Below are 24,019 nucleotides of genomic sequence, written 5' to 3' on the forward strand. Positions count from 1 at the left end.
GAGTAGCAACATTCCGTGCGGAATCCTCCAAGAGTAGCAAGATTCCATGCGGAATCCCCAAAGGGTAGCAACATTTCATGCGGAATCCCCAAAGAGTAGCAAGATTCCATGCAGAATCCCCAAAGAGTAGTAACATTCCATGAGGAATCCCCAAAGAGTAGCAACATTCCATGCGGAATCCCCAAAGGGTAGCAAGATTCCAAGTGGAATCCCCAAAGAGTAGCAACATTCCATGCGGAATCCCCAAAGAGTAGCAACATTCCATGCGGAATTCTCAAAGAGTAGCAACATTCCATGCGGAATCCCCAAAGAGTAGTAACATTCCATGAGGAATCCCCAAAGAGTAGCAACATTCCATGCGGAATCCCCAAAGAGTTGCCAGATTCCATGCTACCAATCCAGACCAAGCAGAGGCTTCCCCCATGTCTTCTCAAAATGAGTAGGAAAAAAAAAAGCACAAAATTTTGTGGGGGTTTTGTTTCCTATCAATAACACATGCTGTTCTGAAAGTAAGGCACATACTATCGAGAAAAAGTGCCCGCTCTTTCAGGAGAGCTCAAACTATTAATGACTTTGCTCCCGTGACAACATAAGGGAATGAAACAAACAAATACACATTCCTAGAAATAATATGAAACAAACATTTTTTGGGGTTGCATTGTCTGCCGTCCAGCCCCAAAGTTGCCAGGCTTGGTGAAGAACATAAGAACAGTCATCTCCGGATCAGACCTTCGGTCCATCAAGTCCGGCGATCCACACATGCGGAGGCCCAGCCAGATGTACACTTGGTGTAATTTTAGTCACCCATATCCCTCTATACATCTCGTAAGGAGATGCGCATCTAGTTTGCTTTTAAATCCTAGAACGGTGAGAGCATTCCAGGTGTCCACCACTCGTTGTGTGAAGCAGAACTTCCTGATATTTGTCGTGGACTTGTCCCCCCTTAGCTTCAGTCCATGTCCTCTTGTCCGTGTCACAATGGACATTGTAAATAATTGTTTTTCCCTTACAAAAATCAATGAAAGACGCAAATAAGGATCAAATACGATGACTTCCAACCGGTCGTAATCCGAAAAAACTTTATTCTCTTCCAAGCTTGAGTCAATAAGAGCTCCTTTTCCTAAGGTGTGCTAGCATTTTTAGTGCACGCTAACCCCACTCTACATGAAAAATACTAAGCAAGCTCTATGGAGGCGTTAGCGTGTAGCCCGCGGTAAAACCACTAGCGCCCCTTAGTAAAAGGAGCACCAAGTCCCAGTGTTACTATACAAAGGAAGTCAGCATTAATTATTATTTCGCTTGAGCTTCATCTGTATACCAGCATTATATAAGATATATTGACTCCCGATGCAGGTGGGTTGCCGCCGAAACATCGCACCATGTCGAGTCTGTATATTAATACTGGGACTTATTGACTCAAGCTTGCATGTGAATGACGTTTTCAGATTACGACTGGCTGGAAGACATTTGTTTTCTTCAGAACCCAGAACCAGGGGGGTCAGGGGAACTCCTGGGATTTGTTCCGTTCTAATCCCAAACTTTGCAATGGCCTATCTCAGATCTTTTTGCAGGTCGCTTTATCTCCTTGTCTCTCAGCTCTAATCACAGCTGTCTGTGTGACCCTGAGGCATCATTCTGTTCCTCAGCACTTTGGATCCAATCTCAGGAAATCCCACAGATGCGATAAAATAGATTCAGGAAAATTCTTAAAGCGCACCGCACTAGGTCAAACCAATGATCCATAGAGCCCAGCATCCTGTCTCAAACAGTGGCTAATATGGTTCACTTGGCAGAAGCCAGCCACTACTAATAAGGGGAGATTTGCGGCCTGTTCGTCACGCCAAGTTGTCCAGATCCTGTTTAATCTCTTCTGGCAATAAATTTCACATAAATTTTAGGTAAGTGGGTCTTTTTTCAGCTTCTGCCTTGTTCAGGGATAATTCTAAAATCATTGGTCATGCTTCCCTAAGACTGTGGGGGGAATTGAGTCTAACCTGCAACCCATTTCCCATGCTCCCTGACACCCACACCTTTAAATAAAGGGCCTTGCAGGCTGAGTCCCCTGAAGCTGGTTGGAAACAATTCCACAGGGAACATGGCTGATGGAGAAACAAAGGCGACCCCCTTCCTCCCTCCTGATCCCCTGTGTAGAGCCATCTAAGCTCCCTATGTTGTGCCTAAGAGCAGCTTTGAAAGCAGGCTGATTTGCAACTATCAGGGAGCCCCCTCCCCTCAGCTTTTAAGCTCTTAATGTTGACGTGCAATGTGACTGTAAAGAAGCCAAAACCTCAATGTACTTTCTCTTGGGGCACAGCTGTCAATCTGTGGTCGTACTCCTGTTTCAAGTAGCCAACAGATCTTTAGTTGGGGAGGGGGTTGGCTTATTTTAAATACATTATCCAATCATAATGCACAAGTTCAATAAGAGCTTCTCATTTTATTTCTTCCTGCGTCACTCTAATGCATGTAAAACATGGATACAGCACGGACAGCTGAAGATCAGATCTTCATCAGAGCCCAATGCAGGCATTGCACTAAAATACCCTAAAACATGAATACAGCACAAACAGATGACGATCAGATCTGCATCAGTTCCCCATGCAGGCATCAAACGGATATATTTAAAGCATGAATGCGGCACAGACAGATGAAGGCCAGATCTGCATCCCTGGATCTACTTCCTTCTATTCAGGAAGTTGGAACTGTGTTTTTATTTTAATGCACTTTATATAAACAAGTAAAGTGTGAATACAGCACAGACAAGTGAAGAGCAGACCTTCATCAGAGCCTCATACAGGCTTCAAGCTCATATACCTAAACCATGAATACAGCACAGACGGATGAATAACAGATTTTTATCTGAGCCTCATGCAGGCATTAAACTGATGCACCTAAAGCACGAATACAGCAAAGACAGACGAGGAGAGGATTTTCATCAGAATTCCCCGCATGTGTCACACTGAGACATGCAGGAACAAGAAGAAATGGGGGATCTGAAGCAGAGCCAGGAGAGGGACAGTGTTTTGACATCAGTAAAAGCTATACTCTATGTTATTGTATATACTTTGGAGCATTACAGAGAAAAGAAAATTGGGAAGACCTGGGAATGAAGCCCGAGTGGCGTGGGCGTTGGCAGGAAACGATTTCTGATCTGCACGCAGCGTTCCAGTGCTTCGATGAATGAAGGAGATGCGAGGAGCGAGGGGGCACGCAACCTTTTGGAGGTCTACGTTACCTGAACGAAACTCAACTTGAGTTACCAGTAACATGGTATGAGCCGAATCCAGATTGGCAAGATCAATGTGTGGAGAGACAGGGGATCTGAATGCGGGGTCAGCGCCTGTGTGGTTCTTCCGGATCTACTACTCAAATAAACCACTGGGGCTTCGTCCCCTCGCTTGCTCACCCTGTTCGCCTTTTTGTGGATCCATTAGAACTTCTTTGGCAATTAGGTTCAGGACACCTCCCCCCCCCCTCTCTAATCCCTACCCCACACCCAGCCTGTACAGGCTTTCATATGGGGCATCCCATATTGGGGCCCTACAGAGGGTCAGTGCATCCCTGGCTCTGTGCCCACTGGAGTCTTAGAGTGGGGATACAGAGAGAACCTAGGTGCTTCAGGCCCCAGATGTGAGGGACCCCACCTAGTATAACCACCATTCTCCTAGGACAAGCAGGATGAGTCAGCCACTTATGGGTGTTGTCCCAACAGCTCCCAATTTGCGGAAACTAAAGACTATTGAATATCCTGCTGTCCACGGAGAACCTTCCTTGTCGCTCTCTGGTGCATTTAAGCCCTGCGCTCTCTGCATTTGCCAGCATGTCCTCCTGATATTTTCAGCCTCTGTGCTTTCTGCATTTTGCTGGTCTCCTCTGGTATTTTCAGCCTCAGCCCTCTCTGCATTTTGCTTGAGTTTCCCTCTGGTATTTTCAACCCTTACATTCTACATTTTGCTGGAGTCTCCTCTGGTATTTTCAGCCTCAGCCCTCTCTTTATTTTGCTTGAGTTTCCTCTGGTATTTTCAGCCCTTACACTGCTCCTTTACCAAATGAAGAAACCTTTGTTTGAAAAAGACAGATGCAAGTGAAATCTTCCTTGTGCATTTAAGCCCTGCTCTCTGCATTTGCCAGAGTGTCCTCCTGGTATTTTCAGCCTCTGCAGTGCTCTGCATTTTGCTGGAGTCTCCTCTGTTCGATAGCATGGAATGATGCCACTCTTTGGGGATCCCACATGGAATGTTGCCACTCTTTGGGGATCCCACATGGAACGTTGCCACTCTTCGGGTTTCTGCCAAGTACTTGTGGAAACAGGAGACTGGTCTCAATGGACCATTGCTATGACCCGGGATGGCTAGTCTTATTTTCTTATGTTATTTTCAGTCCCTGCACTCTCTGCATATTCCTGGTGTCTCACTTGCGTTTTGAGTGCCTGCACTTTGTGACTTTACAGGATTCTTCCTCCATTATTTTCAGTTTGTCCGCCCTGTAGTCTTCTCTAGTATTTTCAGCCCTTTCACTCTGCTTTTTGCTAAAGTCTCCTTTGGTATTTTCAGCTCATACACTCGCTGTATTTTGCTGGAGTCTCCTCCTGGTATTTTCTGGCCTCTGTGCTCTCTGCATTTTGCTGGTCTCCTCTGGTATTTTCAGTCTCAGCCCTCTCTGCATTTTGCTTGAGTTTCCTCTGGTATTTTCAACCCTTACATTCTACATTTTTCTGGAGTCTCCTCTGGTATTTTCAGTTATTATACTCTATACATTTTCAGTGGTATCCTCTGGTATTTTCAGCTCCTTTGTAATGCATATACACCTATTGCATATAGATATGATCAAGTTTATGACTGTAAATGAATTAAATCTGCTTCAGATGACTTATAATAATATAGAATATGTCACTGTATATACTACCACCTTTTGTCTAAATTCTGTGTTTGTCAGAGTGGACTCAGGGGATCATCAGAGGGGTAGGGAATGGAACTAACCCCCACCATCTCACCCTATCCTTCCCTTTCCATTCCTCTCCCTCGCCAAGCGTGAATGCCCCGTATTATTTATTCTCATCCCAAGCAGATTGTTTCAGCCAGGGCTCAGAATGAAAGAATGGTTACACATAACAAGATACATTTTCTGGTCCATCAGTCATATGAAATGAGATATTTTCCTGATGAAGATATATTTTTCAGTTGTATTCATGCTCTAAATATACTAGTGTGACACCTGTATGCGGCTCTGATGAAGATCCGCTCTTCACCTGTCTGTGCTGTATTCATGCTTTAGGTGTATCTGAGTGACATCTGCTCTTCATCCGTCTGTGCTGTATTCATGCTTTACACACATCACAGGTATGCTTAAAACTGCTTGACGGTTCTTGCTCTATGCATTTTTCTTAAGGCAGCATGTACCTGGGTGTTTCTACACGGGTGTCGTAAAGGGGTTTGGGATTTTTGTCACGTGAGCTCTAGTGATGGCAAAGCTCTCTTAAAATGCATGAATGGGGGCGTGCAGGGAAGGAGGGGGGAAGGGGCTTTGGAAAGAGCGTCCGTACTTTCCTCCCTCTTCTCAGCCTACTTTCCAGCACATCTACGTCCCATCGCGAGACAGCGGCCTGCAACAGCTGGAAGCGAGCAGACGTGGCAGAGCGCGCGTCTGAGTGGCAGGGCGATGGGGGTTCAGCCGTAAAGGTCCAGAGAAAGTGCAGCCGAAATGCATCGCTGCAGCGCCTTCCCTTCCCCCCCCCCCCCGGCCGCAGGCACCATCACATTTCGAAAACACGTTTATATATACATACACAAATAAAGAGGGAGGAATCCAGATGTGGCGTGGCCATGGATTATTCCGATGGATTACATCTGCCTGGCTGGTTTGCAAAAATGGCACGTTAAAATATTGAAGGGATGGAGGAGAGATGGGGGGATGGGGGGAAGCCGAGATGGAGCGTTCTTTCATCTTCTCTTCCCCTCCCCAACACCCACGTTTCTTTTCCACTTAAAGAACCCAAGATACACATACAAAATCAGCTGGACAGAATTTGAGGACACTGAGTGTGTGGGTAGGGAGCAGGAAGTCACCCACAGAGGATCCTGCTGGGTGGGTAAGGGGCGGGGGGGGGGGAACTATTTAAAGGTGAGACACCCGCAATGGAGAATCAAAAATTATGTTTTTAAAATAGCGTCCGGCTGTCTCTCCTTTCTCTAGACTCTTTTTCTCCCCTATACCTCCCGCCCCTCACTCGATGCACATTTTCATCTTGTCAGATGAAGATTCAGGAAATCTGTTGCATTTTTCTCCTTGCTTGCCTTGGTTTAAGTGCAAGAAGGTGTTCAGTGCCTTAGCATTTAGAAGCATGGTTAGGATATATACTGTATATATCTATAGAGAGAGAGTCTCCCCGTGAGATTGTCATTTTACTGATTTTGCATTTCACTTAGAAATTCTGATTGTCATCTTTTGGTTATACTGTCCTGACCTGAGGGAGGAGGTTCTGGCCTCTAAAAGCTGGTTAAAAACATATCAAAAACATTCAATGAAAAGGTATCACCTTATAATTTGTTTGGTTTTCCTTCTATTTATTAACCTTAATGAAGGACAAATACTGTATTTTGCTCTCCCTTCCCTATCCCAGCCAACTATTCATTCTCCTGATACCACCAGGCAACAATTTAAAAACATTCGTATCTCTTACCTGTGCTGTTCAATCGGAGGGCTCCGGCTGGAAAGCACGCTCCCCTGTCCCGCTGACCGGTTCTGTCAGGGGAGAAAACAATTACAAGTCCCCTAAATTTGATGGAGAATTTTAGCCGCTTTTGATTAACCTCCCCCAATATCCACCCTCCCCCCCTCCTCCCCTTCGCGTCCTGCTAGGATGGGGGAGAGCGAAACGGCACTTGATTCCAAGACCCCGGAGAAGGGGCTGGAGGGGGGGGCGGATAGGGGAGAGAGGAGGAAGACGGTTTGATTTAGAGTGTTGTGTCACTGGGAGAAACCACCGCTCGAATAATATACCCTACCAGAGATGGAAAGGGAGGGAGAGAGAAGGAGAGGCAGGGTGGATGCATGGAGAGGGGGGGGGGAGGGAAGGAGGGAGGGAGCAAAAGAAGGCAGGAGGGAGAGAGTGAGTGGGAGATCGGAGGACAAAATTCTTCTAGCAAAGGCAAAGAGAAGGCATGGGGGAGGGAGCTAGCGAAAGGTGAAAGGAAGGTGAGGAGATGATGGAGTGGTAGATGGAGAAAGGGGAAAAAGAGAGAAGATAGTGAAAGGGGGAGAGAGGAATAGGGGATTGGATCGCATTGAAATGTAAAAAATACTGATGGCAGGGATGAGTGGGGTTCTTGGGGGGATTGGGTCCAAGGGGGGGGATTGGAATCACACCAGGGAAAAAAATCACTACCACACCCTCAAATGAACTGGGATAAAGAAAAGGCCCCCAAATCTGCTTCTGGCCTTGCCCTTACCCCTTAGGGTGTCTACAGGTGAGAGCTTCACAAAGGAAGGGGATCCTGACCCTTACGTCTGCACTTGAGTGCAGTGGGTTGGGTACCACTTCTGCTTGCTCCAGCACAATCCAGTCCAGGTTTTATCCCACCTTTAAGGCCTTGTGCTTTTCTTAAGGGAAGGGGGAAGACAGGCCAGGACTACAAGTCCTTGCATGCAATGGAAGAGTGAGGGCAGTTAAAATATCAGGAATGAATCTGCCTGGCCAGCTGACATGGAGTTGGTTGATGCCACCTCCTCCCCCGCCCCTGCTGCTGTCGGCCCGGCTTTCCCCTTAGTGAAATGGCTCCAGCTTAACTTGCAAATTGGTGTCTCTCCTTCACTTCCGCTGTCTCTCCCCCTCTCCATCTGTCTGTCTCTCTGTTCCTCACATTAATCCATTAATCTGTTCCTCACATTAATCTCCCCTTCTCCATCCTTCCCTCTCCATCCAGCAGTCTCCCCCATTCCCTCTCTCTGTCTGTCTGTCTCTATATATCTCCGTGTCTGTCTCTCTTCCCACCACCCCCCATTCTCTTATTCTCTGGATAATATATGCTCTTCCCATCACAGGCTGAGCTCCTTGCTGCGTTTCCATGGCAACCTGGAATGCGCTCAGTACCCAGCGCCTGTGCAACAATGCAGCCTCTTCCCAAGGATAACGCCATTCCGTTCTAGAAGGGATTTTTGTAATTCTTAAATTTTTTTTTAAAAAAGCATTCCTGTACGTAATATGGTGTCTCCCCAGCTTTTAAGCTACTGGAAATGTCTGAATGGACACCCTTACTGCCCAGAAAATAGACAGATTTCTATGTATACATGGGGATTCTAGAGGTCACCAGGAATCAGAGAAAGATGGGGCTGGGAGGGACCTCAGGGGATCATCTAGAGTCAGGAAATGATGGGAACTGGGAAGGATTTCAGGGGATCATCTAGAGTTAGAGAAAGATGGCGTTGGAAGGGACCTCAGGGGATCATCTAGATTTAGAGGAAGATGGAGCTGGAATGAACCTCAGGGGGTCATCTAGAGTCAGAGAAAGATGGAATTGGGAAGGACCTCAGGCAATAATCTAGAATCAGAGAAGGAACTGGGAGGAACCTCAGGGTGTCATCTAGAGTAAAAGAAAGATGGAGCTAGGAGGGACCCCAAAAGGTCATCTAGGCCAGTGTGCCACAAACATTACGAGCCGTGGCACACTAAACTGGTGGCCACGGCTCGAGGGTACCTGGAAGTGGGTGGACGTCGACATCTGCACATGAGCAGAGGTCCTCCAGACAGGGCCCTGAGCTGCCAGTTGGGAGGTGCAGAAAAAGAAGAGGCATAGAGAGGAGGAGAGATGCCAAGGAGGAGAAGAGATGCTGGCAATGACTGACTGCCTACTACAGGATGTGCCTCAGATCATCCAGAATCAGAAAATGATGGAGCTGGGAAGGACCTCAGGGGATCATCCAGAAAGATGGAGCTGGGAGGAACCTCAGGGGATCATCTAGAATCAGAGAATGATGGAGCTGGGAGGGACCGCAGGAGATCATCTAGAAAGATGGAGCTGGGAGGGACCTCAGGGGATCATATAGAAAGATGGCGCTGGGAGGAACCTCAGGGGATCATCTAGAATCAGAGAATGATGGAGCTGGGAGGGACCTCAGGGGATCATCTAGAACAGTGGTTCCCAACCCTGTCCTGGAGGAACACCAGGCCAATTGGGTTTTCAGGCTAGCCCTAATGAATATGCATGAAGCAAATTTGCATGCCTATCACTTCCATCATATGCAAATCTCTCTCATGCATATTCATTAGGGCTAGCCTGAAAACCCGATTGGCCTGGTGTTCCTCCAGGACAGGGTTGGGAATCACTGATCTAGAAAGATGGAGCTGGGAGGAACCTCAGGGGATCATCTAGAATCAGAGAATGATGGAGCTGGGAGGGATCTCAGGGGATCATCTAGAAAGATGGAGCTGGGAGAAACCTCAGGGGATAATCTAGAATCAGACAATGATGGAGCTGAGAGGGACCTCAGGAGATCATCTAGAAAGATGGAGCTGGGAGGGACCTCAGGGGGTCATCTAGACCAGGGGTCTCAAAGTCCCTCCTTGAGGGCCGCAATCCAGTCGGGTTTTCAGGATTTCCCTAATAAATATGCATGAGATCTATGTGCATGCACTGCTTTCAATGCATATTCATTGGGGAAATCCTGAAAACCCGACTGGATTGCGGCCCTCAAGGAGGGACTTTGAGATCCCTGATTCTAGACCTAGACAGATATATGTTTGACCAGTGCCTTAATTTAACCCTTTAATGATGGAGATCTCACATCTTCATTTCAGCATTTGACTCACCTCACAGTTAGCTGATCTTCCTCAGATTCTCCTGGGCCTCCCCTGCTACTGTTTAAGACCTTGATTTCTTAACCCTCATACCTACTGGAAAGGGACCGAATATGGACTATAATCCTAACTCTCCATCTGTGTGTACGAGATTGCCCTACCAGGCTTTTAGCAATGCCTTTCTCTATGAAGATGTTGGAGCACAGAGTAGTGGTGTAACGGTTAATAAAAAGGGAGAGAGGGGGCTACGGCAATTGATAAATCTTGAATGAGCGTGACTGAAGCACACAGCAGGATGTGATGTGATGGCAGCGTGATCTGCCAGGGGTATATTGAAATCATTTTGCAGCACAAGTTATTCAGGGATACTTGAAATGAAACCCAGGGCTGTGGGATCTAGTAATAAGAGGGGTTTTGTGAAGGGGGGGGGGGGGATAGAACTTAGAAGACTCTCCTCTCACATCTCCTTCCCTTTATTCATATACTCACACTCTGCTATCAAGCTGATGTACAATATTCAAACCAGGTTATCCATTCCAGAAGGGGACATTTTGGCCAGTCCTGGTTTTATATTTGTAGTCTGTTGACATCAGCGCTTGCAGGTCCTCAATGCACCAGGATGAGGTTGACAGAAATGCAGGACTGGCCAAAAAGTCTTCCTTCTGGAATGGGTATCCTGGTTACCTAAACCAGGGGTAGGAAACTCTGGTCCTCGAGAGCCGTATTCCAGTCAGGTTTCCGGATTTCCCCAATGAATATGCATGAGATCTATTTGCATGCACTGCTTTCAATGTATATTCATTGGGGAAATCCTGAAAACCCGACTGGAATACGGCTCTCGAGGACCGGAGTTCCCTACCCCTGCCCTAAACATACGTGATTAGATCTCTGTGGAAGTCCTGCTTTTCCACCCTCCTCTTCTGTGGCCATTGCATGCTGGGAGTTGTAGTTGCTTCCACAGAAAAGTGCAGGGGCCACATTGCTTAACATGCACTGGGGGAGGAGGCAAAAGGAGTGAAAGAGTAGGACCAGCAATGACTGGCATCAACCTTGGGCGTAGAGATACTGTAAAAGACCAACAAGTGACATAGCTTGGAAGCTTAGATTCTTACAGCATACAGATTGTGACATAATAAAATTTATAGTATAATTCCCCACACTAGGGGTACCCAAAGTCCCTCCTTGAGGGCCGAATCCAGTCGGGTTTTCAGGATTTCCCCAATGAATATGCATTGAAAGCAGTGCATGCACATAGATCTCATGCATATTCATTGGGGAAATCCTGAAAACCCGACTGGATTCAGCCCTCAAGGAGGGACTTTGGGGACCCCTGCCCCACACTATGTGATTTTATAGAGATGCCATGTTACCCAGTTCTGGGGCGGTCACACCCCTCTCCTGGTGCATTATGGGATTTGCAGTACTGATTTCAAGGAACTACAAATCCCACATGGCATTGGGATGTAATTTCAAAACAAGGACTGAAAAGAATCTCCGGCCTGGAAGTGGGTAACATGGGCATCCCTGACCTTGTGTTGTAAAGATGAGATCTACGCTGTTAATTGAAGATTACAAGGGTTTTGTAAATGGAAGCCCCCCCCATTCCCTCCCTCAGTCAGCCTATCCCATTGTAAAAGTATTAGGGGGGGGGGGCCTTCATCTGTGATGATTCAAGGGTGATAAAGGCCCATATTACATGAATTGAGAAAACTCTACACCAGGGGTCCCCAAAGTCCCTCCTTCAGGACCGAATCCAGTCAGGTTTTCCCCAATGAATATGCATGAGATCTATGTGCATGCACTGCTTTCAATGCATATTCATTGGGGAAATCCTGAAAACCCGACTGGATTCGGCCCTCAAGGAGGGACTTTGGGGACCCCTGCTCTACAGAGGGATTTAGTGGCTCCTGTAGGCCGAGGTGTAGGTTTACCATGTGGCTCCAGAAAAAGGAAGATGGATTGAGACATCCGGGTTTTACTTCCTCTGGATAAGGTGTTGAAAAGTGTTTTGCTCCCCTATACAGATGCTCTTAATTATGCTCACTAATTATGGATCTAGCGTTTTGCTAGGATAAGATACTGCTCTGTGTTCTCCTTCCCCGACCCTGATGAAATCGTGAAACGCGTCGGTGGGGATTGAGCCAGACCCAGAGTCAGATAAAAGCTAAGTGGTTACTATCATCACTACTTTTGCTATAAATGCTAATATACTAGGCACAAGCACTTTATAATTTATAAATCATAAGTTATTGAATAAGATGAAAAAGTAAAAAAAGAAAATAAAAAAGAAAGAAAAGCATAAAAATAAAAATAATGAAAACTACACACGTTATAAAGTTCCCATGAGGACAGCTACCATACGTTATTACAGTGTGGCAAACTGAGGAACAAGTGGATAGTTTTCTATATATTTTTATCGGCTGGTGGCTAATTTAAACTTCACTTAATTATTTTAAGCTTTAACGCCCTAATTCTATAACCTTGGAATGGGAGAGTAGCCTAGTAGTTGGAGGTGCTGTCTCAGCATCCTGAGGTTATGAGTTTGATCCCAATGCTCCCTGTGACTCTGGGCAAGTCACTTAACCCTCCATCGCCCCAGTTTTAGTTTAGTTTAGTAATGCAGTTAAATTGTGAGCCTGCTGGGACAGAAGAAAAATGCTTACGAGTACCTGATTTTAAAACTTGCAGTACACTGCATTGGATGAATCTCTTTATAAAGGTGGCTATGGTATCCCAATACAGTTGTGTAGTAAGGGGGGGCATTGTGTTGGTATGGGCACCACCACCTCTTCACCCTGCCACACCATGGCACGCTCAAGCCATCCCTCCCCCCCCCCCACCACCACCACCACCACCACGTACCTCTGTAGATCTTTGCTAGCGCAGGCAACTTCTCCTGCCTGTTGCTTGCGCCAGCCTGGTTCCCCTCTGAATCACTTCCGGGTCATGGGACCAGGAAGTGATGTCAGAGGGAAAATCCCACGTTGGTGCGAGCAGCATGCTAGAGAAAAGCCACTCTCGCTGGTGAAGATTTAGAGGTATGGGGTGGGGAAGAGAGAGTGCGAGTGTGGAGTGGGGGGCGTGTAGGAGTGGGGGGCTGGAGAGGAGGGCGCGGGAGGGCGCCACCTCCCAGGGCACCCCCTACCCTTCTAAGCCACTGTCCCAATAAATAAATAAATATCACTGTTCTTTATTAAATCACATAGAGTTTCTTACCGCGGGCTGGAGAGGTAAATACAATATAATAAGTCAGTTTCTAAACCGCATAACCAAATAGTTCTATGCAGTTCACAAAAGAGTAATAAGGATGCAGGACAATCTAGATGTAGAAAGTCTAATTGCCTATGAATTTATTGAAGAGATATGTCTTCAATTGCCTTCTAAACTGGAGATAGAGTGGGATATAGTGCACAAATGCCTAAAATCACCATCGTGCAGGGCAGCTTGAAAGGAGAGTTGTCGCTCATGAAATTTTTTTTTAATTTACAGCCATTGGTTGGTGGAAACCAAATAAGGGATGGGTTTTTCTGGGATGAAAAAAACAAATAAATCCGTCAGGTACTGAGTGGCCTGACCAGTGACAACTTTATAGTACAAGCAACTCAATTTAAAAATAATTTGCTCCTCCAAAGGGAGCCAATGAATCTTGCGGTACAATGGAGTAATATTCGTAAGAACTGAATGAGCGTCCGAACATTTACCTCACTGGCCCATGGAAAGAAGCTGATAAAATACCAGCACTTACATTTACTTATGTGAGTGCTAAGTACACCCCCCTACCTCTTTGGGCATCCTCCCCTACCTCTTTAAGTGCCCGCCCCTACCTCTTTGGGTGCCCACCCCTACCTCTTTGGGCATCCTCCCCTACCTCTTTGGGCGCTCACCCTTACATCTTTGGGCGTCCTCCCCTACCTCTTTGGGCGTCTGCCCCTACCTCTTTGGGTGCCCTTCCCTATCTCTTTGGGCGCCCACTCCTACCTCTTTGGGCGCCCACCCCTACCTCTTTGGGCATCCTCTCCTACCTCTTTGGGCATCCGCCCCTACTTCTTTGGGCGTCCTCCCCTACCTCTTTGGGCGCCCGCCCCTACCTCTTTGGGCGTCCTCCCCTACCTCTTTGGGCATCCGCCCCTATCTCCCGTCCTCCCCTACCTCTTTGGGTGTCCACCCCTACCTCTTTGGGTGCCCACCCGTACTTCTTGAAATCTTCGCAGCGCCCCCATTTGATCCTTCCCTGCCCTCTCCTGCCCCCCCCCGTGCATACCCTTTCCCTTCCCCCGTACCTCTTTAACGTTCCTGGCGTGAGCAGCAACTCCCCAACCTACTGCTCACGCCAGCGTCAGCTCTTCCTCTGATGTCACTTCCTAGGCACGAGTCCAGGAAGTGAAGTCAGAGGAATTGCTGATGCTGGTACGTGGGAAGGGAAGGGGTACACGATACGAATTGCTGATGCTGGTACGTGGGGCGGGGAAGGTGCAGAGGGGGTGGAGAGGAGGACGGAAGCTGGCACCCCCTTACTCTGCCACTAGTTGGCAGCAGCGAGCAGCATCTCCATCCATCTGCTCATGCTGGCCTTGATGTCACTTCCTGGTCACTTATATAAATCCAAGAGAATCATGAATAACCCAGTGCCTTTTGCTCACCCCTTTGTGCCTGCCTGCTACGATCATAGGCATACCCCTTTTTGAAAAGCCCGAGTAGCAAGGACTAGACAGGAAAAATTTTTCAAACAATACAATGTAATCTCATTTTTCTTTTATTGTTAATAACAATATTATCATTCTTCATATCATAGCTATTATAAGTAACATTTTTTTTGTATAAATAAAATAATTTTTTCAGGTAGGTTACCTGAAGGTCGTCTAGTGGCCCCCACTTGGGGTTGGGGAGGGGAACCCCAGTCCTTCTATTAATGCTACAGATGTTGACTTACAGAATTTCTTCTGCACCTCTTTTTTAAGAAAGGAGGGGGTAGATCGTTGTGCTTTAAGTTCTTAGGTTCCGTCCAGCCGGAAGGGATGGGACGATATTTCTGACTTTTCCTTCCATCTTCCACCTTCCCCACTCTCAAGAGGATGTTCCTGGGAGAATGGTATGGAGAGAGGGGGAGGGGGAAGCCTTACAGATTCTCATCTTTTGGAAAGGGGGAGATGAGAGGTGTGGCTTTGCGGATCCTTGTGTCCGGTGGGCCAGCAGGGTCAACAGAAGGTCTGTAGCTGCTAGTTTTGGGGGTGAGGAGATGAGGTGAGAGGTGTCACCTTGAGATTGGTTCCAAAGATGGCAACATAATGAAAGCAAAGTGGAAGCTCCCTCAGATGCTGCGACCTCCGTAGGACTTTGCCGAGCGCCGTTTTGAAGACTGGCTATCCTAGGAATGTTCAACCAGCTTTTGATTGAAATCAATCAATAAATCATGAAGTAGCCATCGTGTGACCAAAGAAGGCGAACAGTCGTAGGTTCCAATGAGCTAAGGATAAGTCATTTGCATATAATATTGTGGCATTCATTCTTTCTTAATCTTTAATGTCATGTTATTCTTCGTGCAAGGAAATAGACTGAGTGGCCAAATGTTTTTCTGGCATCCGAGGACTATCCTTAGAGGCGTGTGTTTTTCCACTGGGAAAAAGGGATGACTGTCTAGAAAGTAAGTCCTTAAGAGGCAGGTATTTCACATTGGTTGTCTGGACCCATATCCTCTCTGGCATGGAGGCTGTCTACTATTTGCATCCTTCGTATTACTGCATGAAACGGGCTGCAGAAACCAGCTCCAGTGGCTTGGTTGCCTCTTCCCTGGGGACTGGTTTTATTTTGGTGAGAGAGGGAAGAGGCAAGTGTTGGTTGTTGACAGGACCACCAAGTGCCTTGAAGGATCCCAATGAATGTTGGATCCCAATGAATGTTGATTGCTATTACATGCCATCAAAACCGCTCTCTCTTGGAAGACAGGAAATGTTAACTTTGGCTTTCTTAGTTCTCTCAGTTGCAAAGAATATATTCCTTTCTCCCTATGACTCTCTCTCTCTCTCTCGTGCAAACCTTATTGTCCATCCTAGCTCCTTCTCCAAGGGCTTTCATGGTTCTGTTAAAGCTCTTTCTGGAAATGTTTGTACCATTTCTCCCAGTGATGTTCCTGGAAACTCATCAGGCTTTATTAAAATATGGACTCCTGGGAACTGAACGCAGCTGACAAACAAAGGTGCCGAATATGCCCATTTGAGCTGCTCTTGGTTGGTCACATCCCATTGCTGAGCCTCAGTATGGCCCACTCTTTCAACCAACGCAGAAAGCTTAGAGAAATGGGGACAATCCGTTTGAACTGATTTCCTGCTGAGCCTCTCGCATTCTTCACTTCAAAGCCACCTCACTCTAGACATCTGGGTCATTGGGGCTTTTCAAGGAGGGGTGCTGAAAAAAATCAGGGCTAGGTCACCTTTGATAACCCCAAGTAGATCCAAGAGGCTTCCTGGACTGGATGGTATTTTTGTTGTATGGGTTTACAGTAGATAGGTCGTTACCAAAAGCTCCATGTCATTGGGGGATGGGCTTAACCGGTCCTATCTCATCCAATCTTTCTCAAAAACATTGGTCTCATTGATTCAGTGGAACCATTTGTCTTTTTCAAGATATAGACAACCTAACTAAAGAGAGAGGCAGCTCTTCAATGAAAAGTGGAGGGGATCATTCCACCTCTCTACCCCACTCTCCTCCCAAGCAATGACCATTTTAAAACCTTCTTTCACCTCCAGGGATGTCGAGGCTCTGATATGATATGAAGTTATTCTGATTAGTCCTTGTTTAAAGAGCAAGCAGGCAATAAAATCTCCAGTTAATATAGAAGAAACCGTTCTGGTGCCAGAAATCAAGAAAGTAATGCTCACTTTCCAAGATGGCGGCTCCCTTACCTTGGCCAGTTGACAATGGCTTTTTGTTCTGTAATGTCATCCAATGGGCCCCTCCCCCTTTTAAAATATAGGTCCAGAAGAGGTAAAATGGGAGGGACAAAGGGAATGAGAGCCCACAGAGTTCGCTGTCTTGTAGGATCTGTTTAAACCAAACATATAGTTAATGCTGTGGGGCTCTGGAAGTACTGTTTTGTGGGGAAGGGACAGGAATCAGACTCAGTGTCCCTGTTTCCTCTTATGTTAGTTGAATAATGTTGGCTTCTCTTTTCTTTCTTTAGCAGGGTGAAGTTGATATGTGGATGTGATCTGGGCACTTGATAGCCAGAGGATAGCTTTGGGTCATCTGGATGGAGACATCACTGGAGATGTCGGAGGGGCTGCGCCCACGGTGCCACACCTCCGGGTGAAGGAACTGGCCAGAATAGTCTGAGCAGTCACTGAGTCGAGGACGGTAAAAAGCTGGGTGGGGACGATATGCCTCTTCTTCAGTATAGCGCTTGGTAAAGAGGTACACGGACATCACACCCGCACCCTGAGAGGAAAAGAAAAGGGAAGTGAGTGAAGGAGAACCATTTTACCCTCAGGAGGAGGTTGTGGTCCTTAACCCTGTGTGTCCTCCAAGGAGAAACATCATAAGTATAAATAGCAAAAAAAAAATCCTTCACCTTAAGTATACTGTACATGTGGGAGAGTCAAGATTTTAAGAGTACATATGACAGGATGTTGTGTATACAAAATGGATGTACAGTATCTGGTGTTCAGGGCTTCACTTTATTAAGCATGGAAAGATCTAGCTATTAGGGAAGATTGTCCTATCAAGCAGGCCGAATTTCCATGTGCAAGCAGGCCACCTGGTGGCTGAAATTGGGTAGTTCCATTAATACACCTATATGCAGCTTCTCACCCACCCTCTTCCCATTCTGTCATCATCTGGACCTAGGTTTTAGATTGGATAATTCTGAATCGAATTTCCCACCAGTATGTCATTCACAATTACCGGCTGTGGTTTGGCCGCCATTTTTACCTTCAGCGACAGAAGAGATAAAAAGGAGAGACAGAAGAAAGAGGAACCGGAAAGGGAAAACAGGAAAGGGAAAAAAAACGAAGTGCTATTAACAGGAAAGAAAGAGATTAGAAATAGGAAAGAGAGGGCGAGAGGAAGAGGCTTTGAACAATGCATTTGGAAAGAAAAAAAGTTTGAGAGAAGATGGAATGCAGGATGCAGGGACACACGCCAGACTTCAAGTAATTGAAATACAGCCAAAGCAATTTCTCTACAGCTGCCTTAATCCCTGCTGGCTGTAACAGCATTGTGGGGGTCACTAATCCCCCGGTCCCTGTAATACTGCATCATGGGATTCATTTTACTCTAGTTAGTTACTGCAAAATTGCATTATGGGAATCAACTGCCTGTATTGAGTCTGGGCAGTGTGAACATTAATAACGATTGGACAGTAGCTGCTTTACTATGTAGTATGATATTTTTTGGAAATCAGAATTTTTTGAACTGTGGGCAACAGACAGGAAAGGTGTCGAACCTCTTTGAGGAGGAAGGAAGAAGCTGCAAAGGCAAAGGACCAGCCATAGCGGTAATGGAAGTACAACTCGGAGCTGCTGGGTCTGTTCATGAATTCATCATTGATGCTAGAGATATAAAGCACCAACCCCACCACTAGGGAGAGACCTGTAAAAGAAAAAAACAAACAAAACATGTTCTTAATTTACTCTAGCCTATAGATTCAAGATAGAGTCAACAAAACAAGGACATATTCAAAAGAATCAACATCTGATCGATGGGACATGTATGTAGTCAATGAAAAAAAAAAGATCTAGTCAACAGAACAGGGAACAATCTACATGATTGGGATATACAGTAATGACTGGAAACCTTCTATAGGCAGCATTGTTGGGACATAGATGATGGAGTTGAGAGGTCATTTAGTTAATAAAAACTGGATATTTCAATAGCAAAACCCGGTTACTATCAATAAGGATATGTTCAACAGAATGGGATTATGCTCAACCAAATTGGGATATCATCAAGAGAACAACAGCATAGTCAATGGAGCTCAACAACATTGTTTCCCCAAAATGGTTTGAAAATAACAAATGTGTCCAAAAAACAAACTTTGTTGCTCTCTGTCCCCCCACCCTCACCCTTTCCAGTCTTTTGCCAAGCTCACCAGAGAGAATGAAGAAGATGCCCGAGACAAAGGCAAGGATGGTCCTCTGGGGTCGGATGTGGCCAATATTACTGATGACGAAGGCCGTGAACACCAGGAAGAGACTAACCATGGGAAAGGGTGTGGCGCTACGGATGGTCTCTACACAAAACAAGACAGCAACATATAACTGTAGCATAAAGACAGGCTTGTGGATTGAATCTCATGAGCGAGTAGCTAGGAAGTGGAAGGAAGGAATCCTTCCTCTTCTCCTTTTCTTCTTCCCTCAGAACTGATAATGTGTCCCTGGACATACAGTATCTGTATAGTTTACAGCAGGAGTAGCACATTAAGAAAGGTTGACATGTTGACAAATCACATAACATACTACATGAGGAATGAAAAAGACCAGCTGACCCATCCAGTCTGCCAGAAACCCAGCTAACGCATAATGACATTTAGTACCAAAAGAGCATCATATCCAGCAACCAATGCTTTGTGAGGGAGTCAACCAGCTTGGTCATCTAGTTTGTGAGGGAGTCAACCAACCTGGTCATCTAATTGATTGGAGACCCTCCTGGTGAGTCAGAGGGGAAGGAGAACTGTTATGTAGGAATAAGTGGTCTTCCTTCGAACAAGATCAAGCTGTTGAAGAACCAGCGTGTGCTTGGTTAAGAGACATGGAATGTCTATGACTTACTCAATATATTTGCTGTGTTTTCTGTCACAATGTCTGTATCTGGTCCATGGAAGAATTCTGATGCCACGCATCTGCCTTTCTCTTTACCTGCGAAAAAACAAAAATATTTCCTATATGAATCCTGAGAGCTTATAGATGACTACTTCACATGATGACAACTTTTAAGACAGCTATGCTAAACAATGGCATTGGTCAATAACAACCTTGATGATAACACTATTGAATGACGAATTCACTCAATGACAACCTTGACAATAGCAACGCAAAATGATGCCATTGTTCAATGATGACCTCAGTGGTGACCAGTCTTATTGACTGCCTCGCTCAAAGGCAATAAGAGCATCGCATAATGTTGATACTCAATGGCATCATTCAGTGATAATTTCAATCACAGCACCGCTAAATGGTGGCATCACACAATGATGAACTGAGTGATGACATCACTCAGTGCTGGCTAGGCACAAGAAGGACATCAGTGATCGGCCTCACCAAATGACATCACTCAATGAAGACAATTTCCAATGACAGCAACACTAAATGACATCATTCAGTGATGACCTCATTGCATTGTTCACTAATGATCTCAGCTCAGGCCTTCACTCAATGATGACATCGCTTGATGATAGCAGCACTCGAAAGATGATTTCTTTGTATTCATTTTCTTTTTTCCTCACAGATTCAAATGGTGTCCTAGCTAGAAAAATTAATGTTTACACAGTTACTGTGGAAGTGAAGGAGCATATAAATCTGTGTTCTTTTGTAAGCTGACTCCTCTTCCAGTGGAACATTTGTTTGTGTTTTGGTGTATTGATGTCAACTTCTTGTCTATGTAAAGACCTCAACAAGAAAAACACTTCCTGAACTTTGAAATCTGTTGTCTATCTGTGATTATTGCACATTGGGAGGGGGAAAGGCAGTTTTCTATTAACGTACACGGAGGTTAGTGTCACCCATAATTCAGAAAAGAGCTGCACCATCCATCCCCAGGCATTACTTACAAAGATCAGTTTTATGCTGTGAGGGGCCACTCAACTTACATTCCCTCATCTGGATCCACTGGATGCCCTATTGTAATTACATTGCGTAAGTGTTGAGTAATTTATTTCATAACGGGGACACAAACATATTCGTGTAATGAACTTCTAAGGCTTCAGAAAAAAAAGCAAGGTGATGAGATAACACAGGGCTGGTGCAACGGTATTGGTCACCCTAATCTCATTACATTAAAATACATTTCTAGACCGCAATACTTTCCAGATCGATACGGTTTACATCATCGAGAGAGCGTACATTCCCGTGAAATACAAAAGAAACATCATCTTCCTTACTTTCCTAAGATTTTTACAAAAAGAGAGGTCTTTAATAGTTTTCGGAAATGCATCTATGAAATCGAAGAAGCAAACAAAATACGCAGTTCCAAATCCCAACTAACAGCCTGATATGCAATTGTTGGAAGCAAAAATTTCTTATAAAGACATCCTCGCACTGGGGGGAACACAAACAATGGATGAGCCACCTTAAAAAGTGTACATTGCTGTAGTAAACAACCAGGTGCCTGACCATGTACGGCTTTGTAACAAAGGGTCCCAAATTTAAACCAAGCCCTGGCCTCAAAAAGCAACCAATGGAGTTGTCTGTAATATGGAGTAATTTTGGAATAATATGGAGTAACATCCTCCCACCATTTAACTTTCAAGTCTGCCCCTAAACATCATGCTTATAGAATCACATACACACAAATAACGTGGGCACTTTCTAAAAGTCAGATGGCCTATTTGACAATTACCCACCCTTCTTGCAGGTAAATATACTATGCATTGATTGGGTTCGCTGACTTTCAGGATCTACTGTTTTGCTTTGACTGCACCTGCTCCCCTCCCCCCCCCCCCCCCACACACAACTTCTGCCCTGGCGGTCACCTAGTTATGCCTAATGATTGCACCAGCCCTGAGATGATGAAAGGTAAAGTCCTCCCCAAAAAAACGAAAGTAGTCTAAATGTGTGGGATGAGTGGGATTAGAAAGCTGGGTTGACTTTGAAAGCTACAGTGCCTTGGAAAAGACTTCATGCTGGAAAATGCAGATCAAAAGTTTGTTTCATCGGTCTACACAACGTACTCTATGCTTTCAAAAGATACGCAAAAAGTAATCAAGAATAAGAAGCCAACACGTCTTCATTGCGTAAGTCTTCGCACCCTTTGTCGTGGCAAAAATCCAAATGAGCTCATTTCCAATAATGGCCCTAACAAGGCTCACGATGTGTTGAATAGAGGCCACCTGTGTCCAATCATAGTAGTTGAGCTGATTGGAACACTCCTGAATGAAAAATCAAGCTGTTTCTCTTGAATGAAGTGGATTTTAAGCAAAGGCCTAAACATGCGGAACACAGAACTGCTGAAAGAATTTTGGGATAAAGTTATTCAAAGATACAAATTGGGGAAAAGGTAGAAGAAAAATTTCATTGGAAACAGTTTGGCACGACCAAGACACTCTGCCGGCCTTCCCTTTCCTGCAAAGATTACAGAAGATGCTGAGGAAGAAATCAGAAGACTACAGATTATACAAAATACATCTATTAAATTAATTATGGGGGCCAAAAAGTTTGATCATGTCACCCCTCTACTGCAAAAAGCTCATTGGCTCCCAGTTGCGCACCGAATATTGTATAAATTAGCTTTACTCACCTTTAAATCATTGTTATATAAAACTCCATCATTTATTTATAAAGACTTAATTCCTTACTCTTCTCAAAAAACTTTACGATCTAATGAACAACTGTTATTGGTTATTCCTTCTCTAAAATTCATAAATACTCGAAGACAATATATCTTCACCGTTACAGCACCACAAACATGGAATTCTTTCCCACTATATTTAAGGGTAGAGAAAAATCTTGAAAAATTCAAAAGCCAACTTAAGAGCTTTCTTTTTAAAGACGCTTTCAATACTTAATTGAAATGCTAATTGCTCTTTATTACTTCCATTCATTCCAGTCACTTGAAGATTTCTTTTGCAAATTTATTTCGTTTTTCCCCATCCTTTTGTAATTTACCCTCAATGTTCTCTCCTTTCCTATTATAAATTGTATTTCTTTCCCCTCTATCCTAGTGTTTCCTGTAGTAATTTGTCTAGTATTTTAATGATTTTTATATTTTTATTTATATTATTGTTATGGTTTTATCCTGTATTTTTCTGTATATGTAAATCGCTTAGTAATTATGATAGGCGATCAATCAAATATTGAATAAACTTGAAACTTGAATGGTGGGGCCCTAAGATTACACTTGCCAACAAAAAAACAATTTTTTTCTTGGTGCCTTGGTTTTTTGACCTGTTCCTGGGGTTACTTGGGGCGCTGATTCAGAAAATTGCATTGGATAGACCGCTTCAGCTCCAGTTTCTTAGATATGTTGAATTTATTAAATTTTTTACCGCTATTTAAAAGACCTCTTCTGCAAAATCAGGATAAGAACATAAGAATAGCCTTTCTGGGTCAGATTAATTGTCCATCAAGCCCGTTCTCATGGTGGCCAATCCAGATCACTAGTACCTGGCCAAAACCCAAAGAATAGCAACCCTATCCCTAAGGCTTTGAATAAAGACGGTTTGTGCATTGAATATATAGCACATATGTTACCTGGACTTACCATGGAATAACTGAAGGCGGGAATTTTCGATGGTCCACAGATCAGACAACTTATAAATGACCCACATTTCATAGCATCAATGAATGAAATCAAATCATGTGCCTAGTCTTCCATTGGGTAGTCTTTTCAATTCCATTTGGGGAATTCAGTGCTGGATCTATATTAAAAATGTGGGTTGAAAAATCTGAAATAATCTTTAATACTATGGCCCCCATTAAAAATAAATTGATTTCTCATAAGAAGGATGCACCATGGTACACTTCTTCTCACTGTCAACTCAAACAATTATGCAGAAAGTTGGGAAAAAAGTGGAAAAAAGTAATCTAGATGAGGATAGGTCCAATTGGAGAAAGAAAATAAAAGAATACAATCACGAAATTAATAAAGCTAGGAAAATTTATTATGGTAATGAAATTACCACAGTAAAAGATCAAAATAAAGTTCTCTTTTCACTTTGGAAACAGGGCTGGATTAACCAATAGGCCCAGTAGACACATGCCTAGGGCCCGAAATGGTCGGGGGGTCTGATGAAGGAGGCCCCCCCGATCGGCAATGTGGCCCCCCCGATCGGAAACATGGGCCTCCCCGATCGGCAACGCAGCCCCCCGATCAGCAACGCGCCCCCCCCGATCAGCAACGCGGGCTCCCCCCATCGACGGAAAGTAATACAAACAAGCAACGCGGGTAAGAAAGGCAAGAGGAACTGTAATTTTGCAAGCGGTGCTGCTTTCCCAAAGCTTCCCTTTGACACAGCTTCCTGTTTCCGCCTGGGAACATCAGAGGGAAGCTTTGGGCAAGCAGCACCGCTTGCAAAATTAC

At 44.9% G+C, this 24,019-nt stretch overlaps 1 protein-coding gene across 2 annotated transcripts in view; it reads right to left on the reverse strand.

The window, feature by feature from the left end:
* Window positions 1-14,654: 14,654 nt before the first annotated feature.
* Window positions 14,655-24,019, reverse strand: part of CACNG7 (calcium voltage-gated channel auxiliary subunit gamma 7) — a 50,911-nt gene continuing 41,546 nt past the window's right edge. For both annotated transcript variants that reach the window (XM_033961380.1, XM_033961378.1), the window contains exons 3-6: window positions 19,555-19,641; window positions 18,876-19,016; window positions 18,231-18,376; window positions 14,655-17,224 (exon numbers count right to left, since the gene is read on the reverse strand). In XM_033961380.1, coding sequence (XP_033817271.1) covers window positions 16,967-17,224; window positions 18,231-18,376; window positions 18,876-19,016; window positions 19,555-19,641 — 632 coding nt within the window. In that variant the 3' untranslated portion in view covers window positions 14,655-16,966. The remainder of the gene's footprint in view (window positions 17,225-18,230; window positions 18,377-18,875; window positions 19,017-19,554; window positions 19,642-24,019) is intronic.

The sequence above is a fragment of the Geotrypetes seraphini genome, chromosome 10 (genome assembly GCF_902459505.1).
Source record: "Geotrypetes seraphini chromosome 10, aGeoSer1.1, whole genome shotgun sequence".
In the NCBI taxonomy this organism is placed as follows: Eukaryota; Metazoa; Chordata; class Amphibia; order Gymnophiona; family Dermophiidae; genus Geotrypetes; species Geotrypetes seraphini.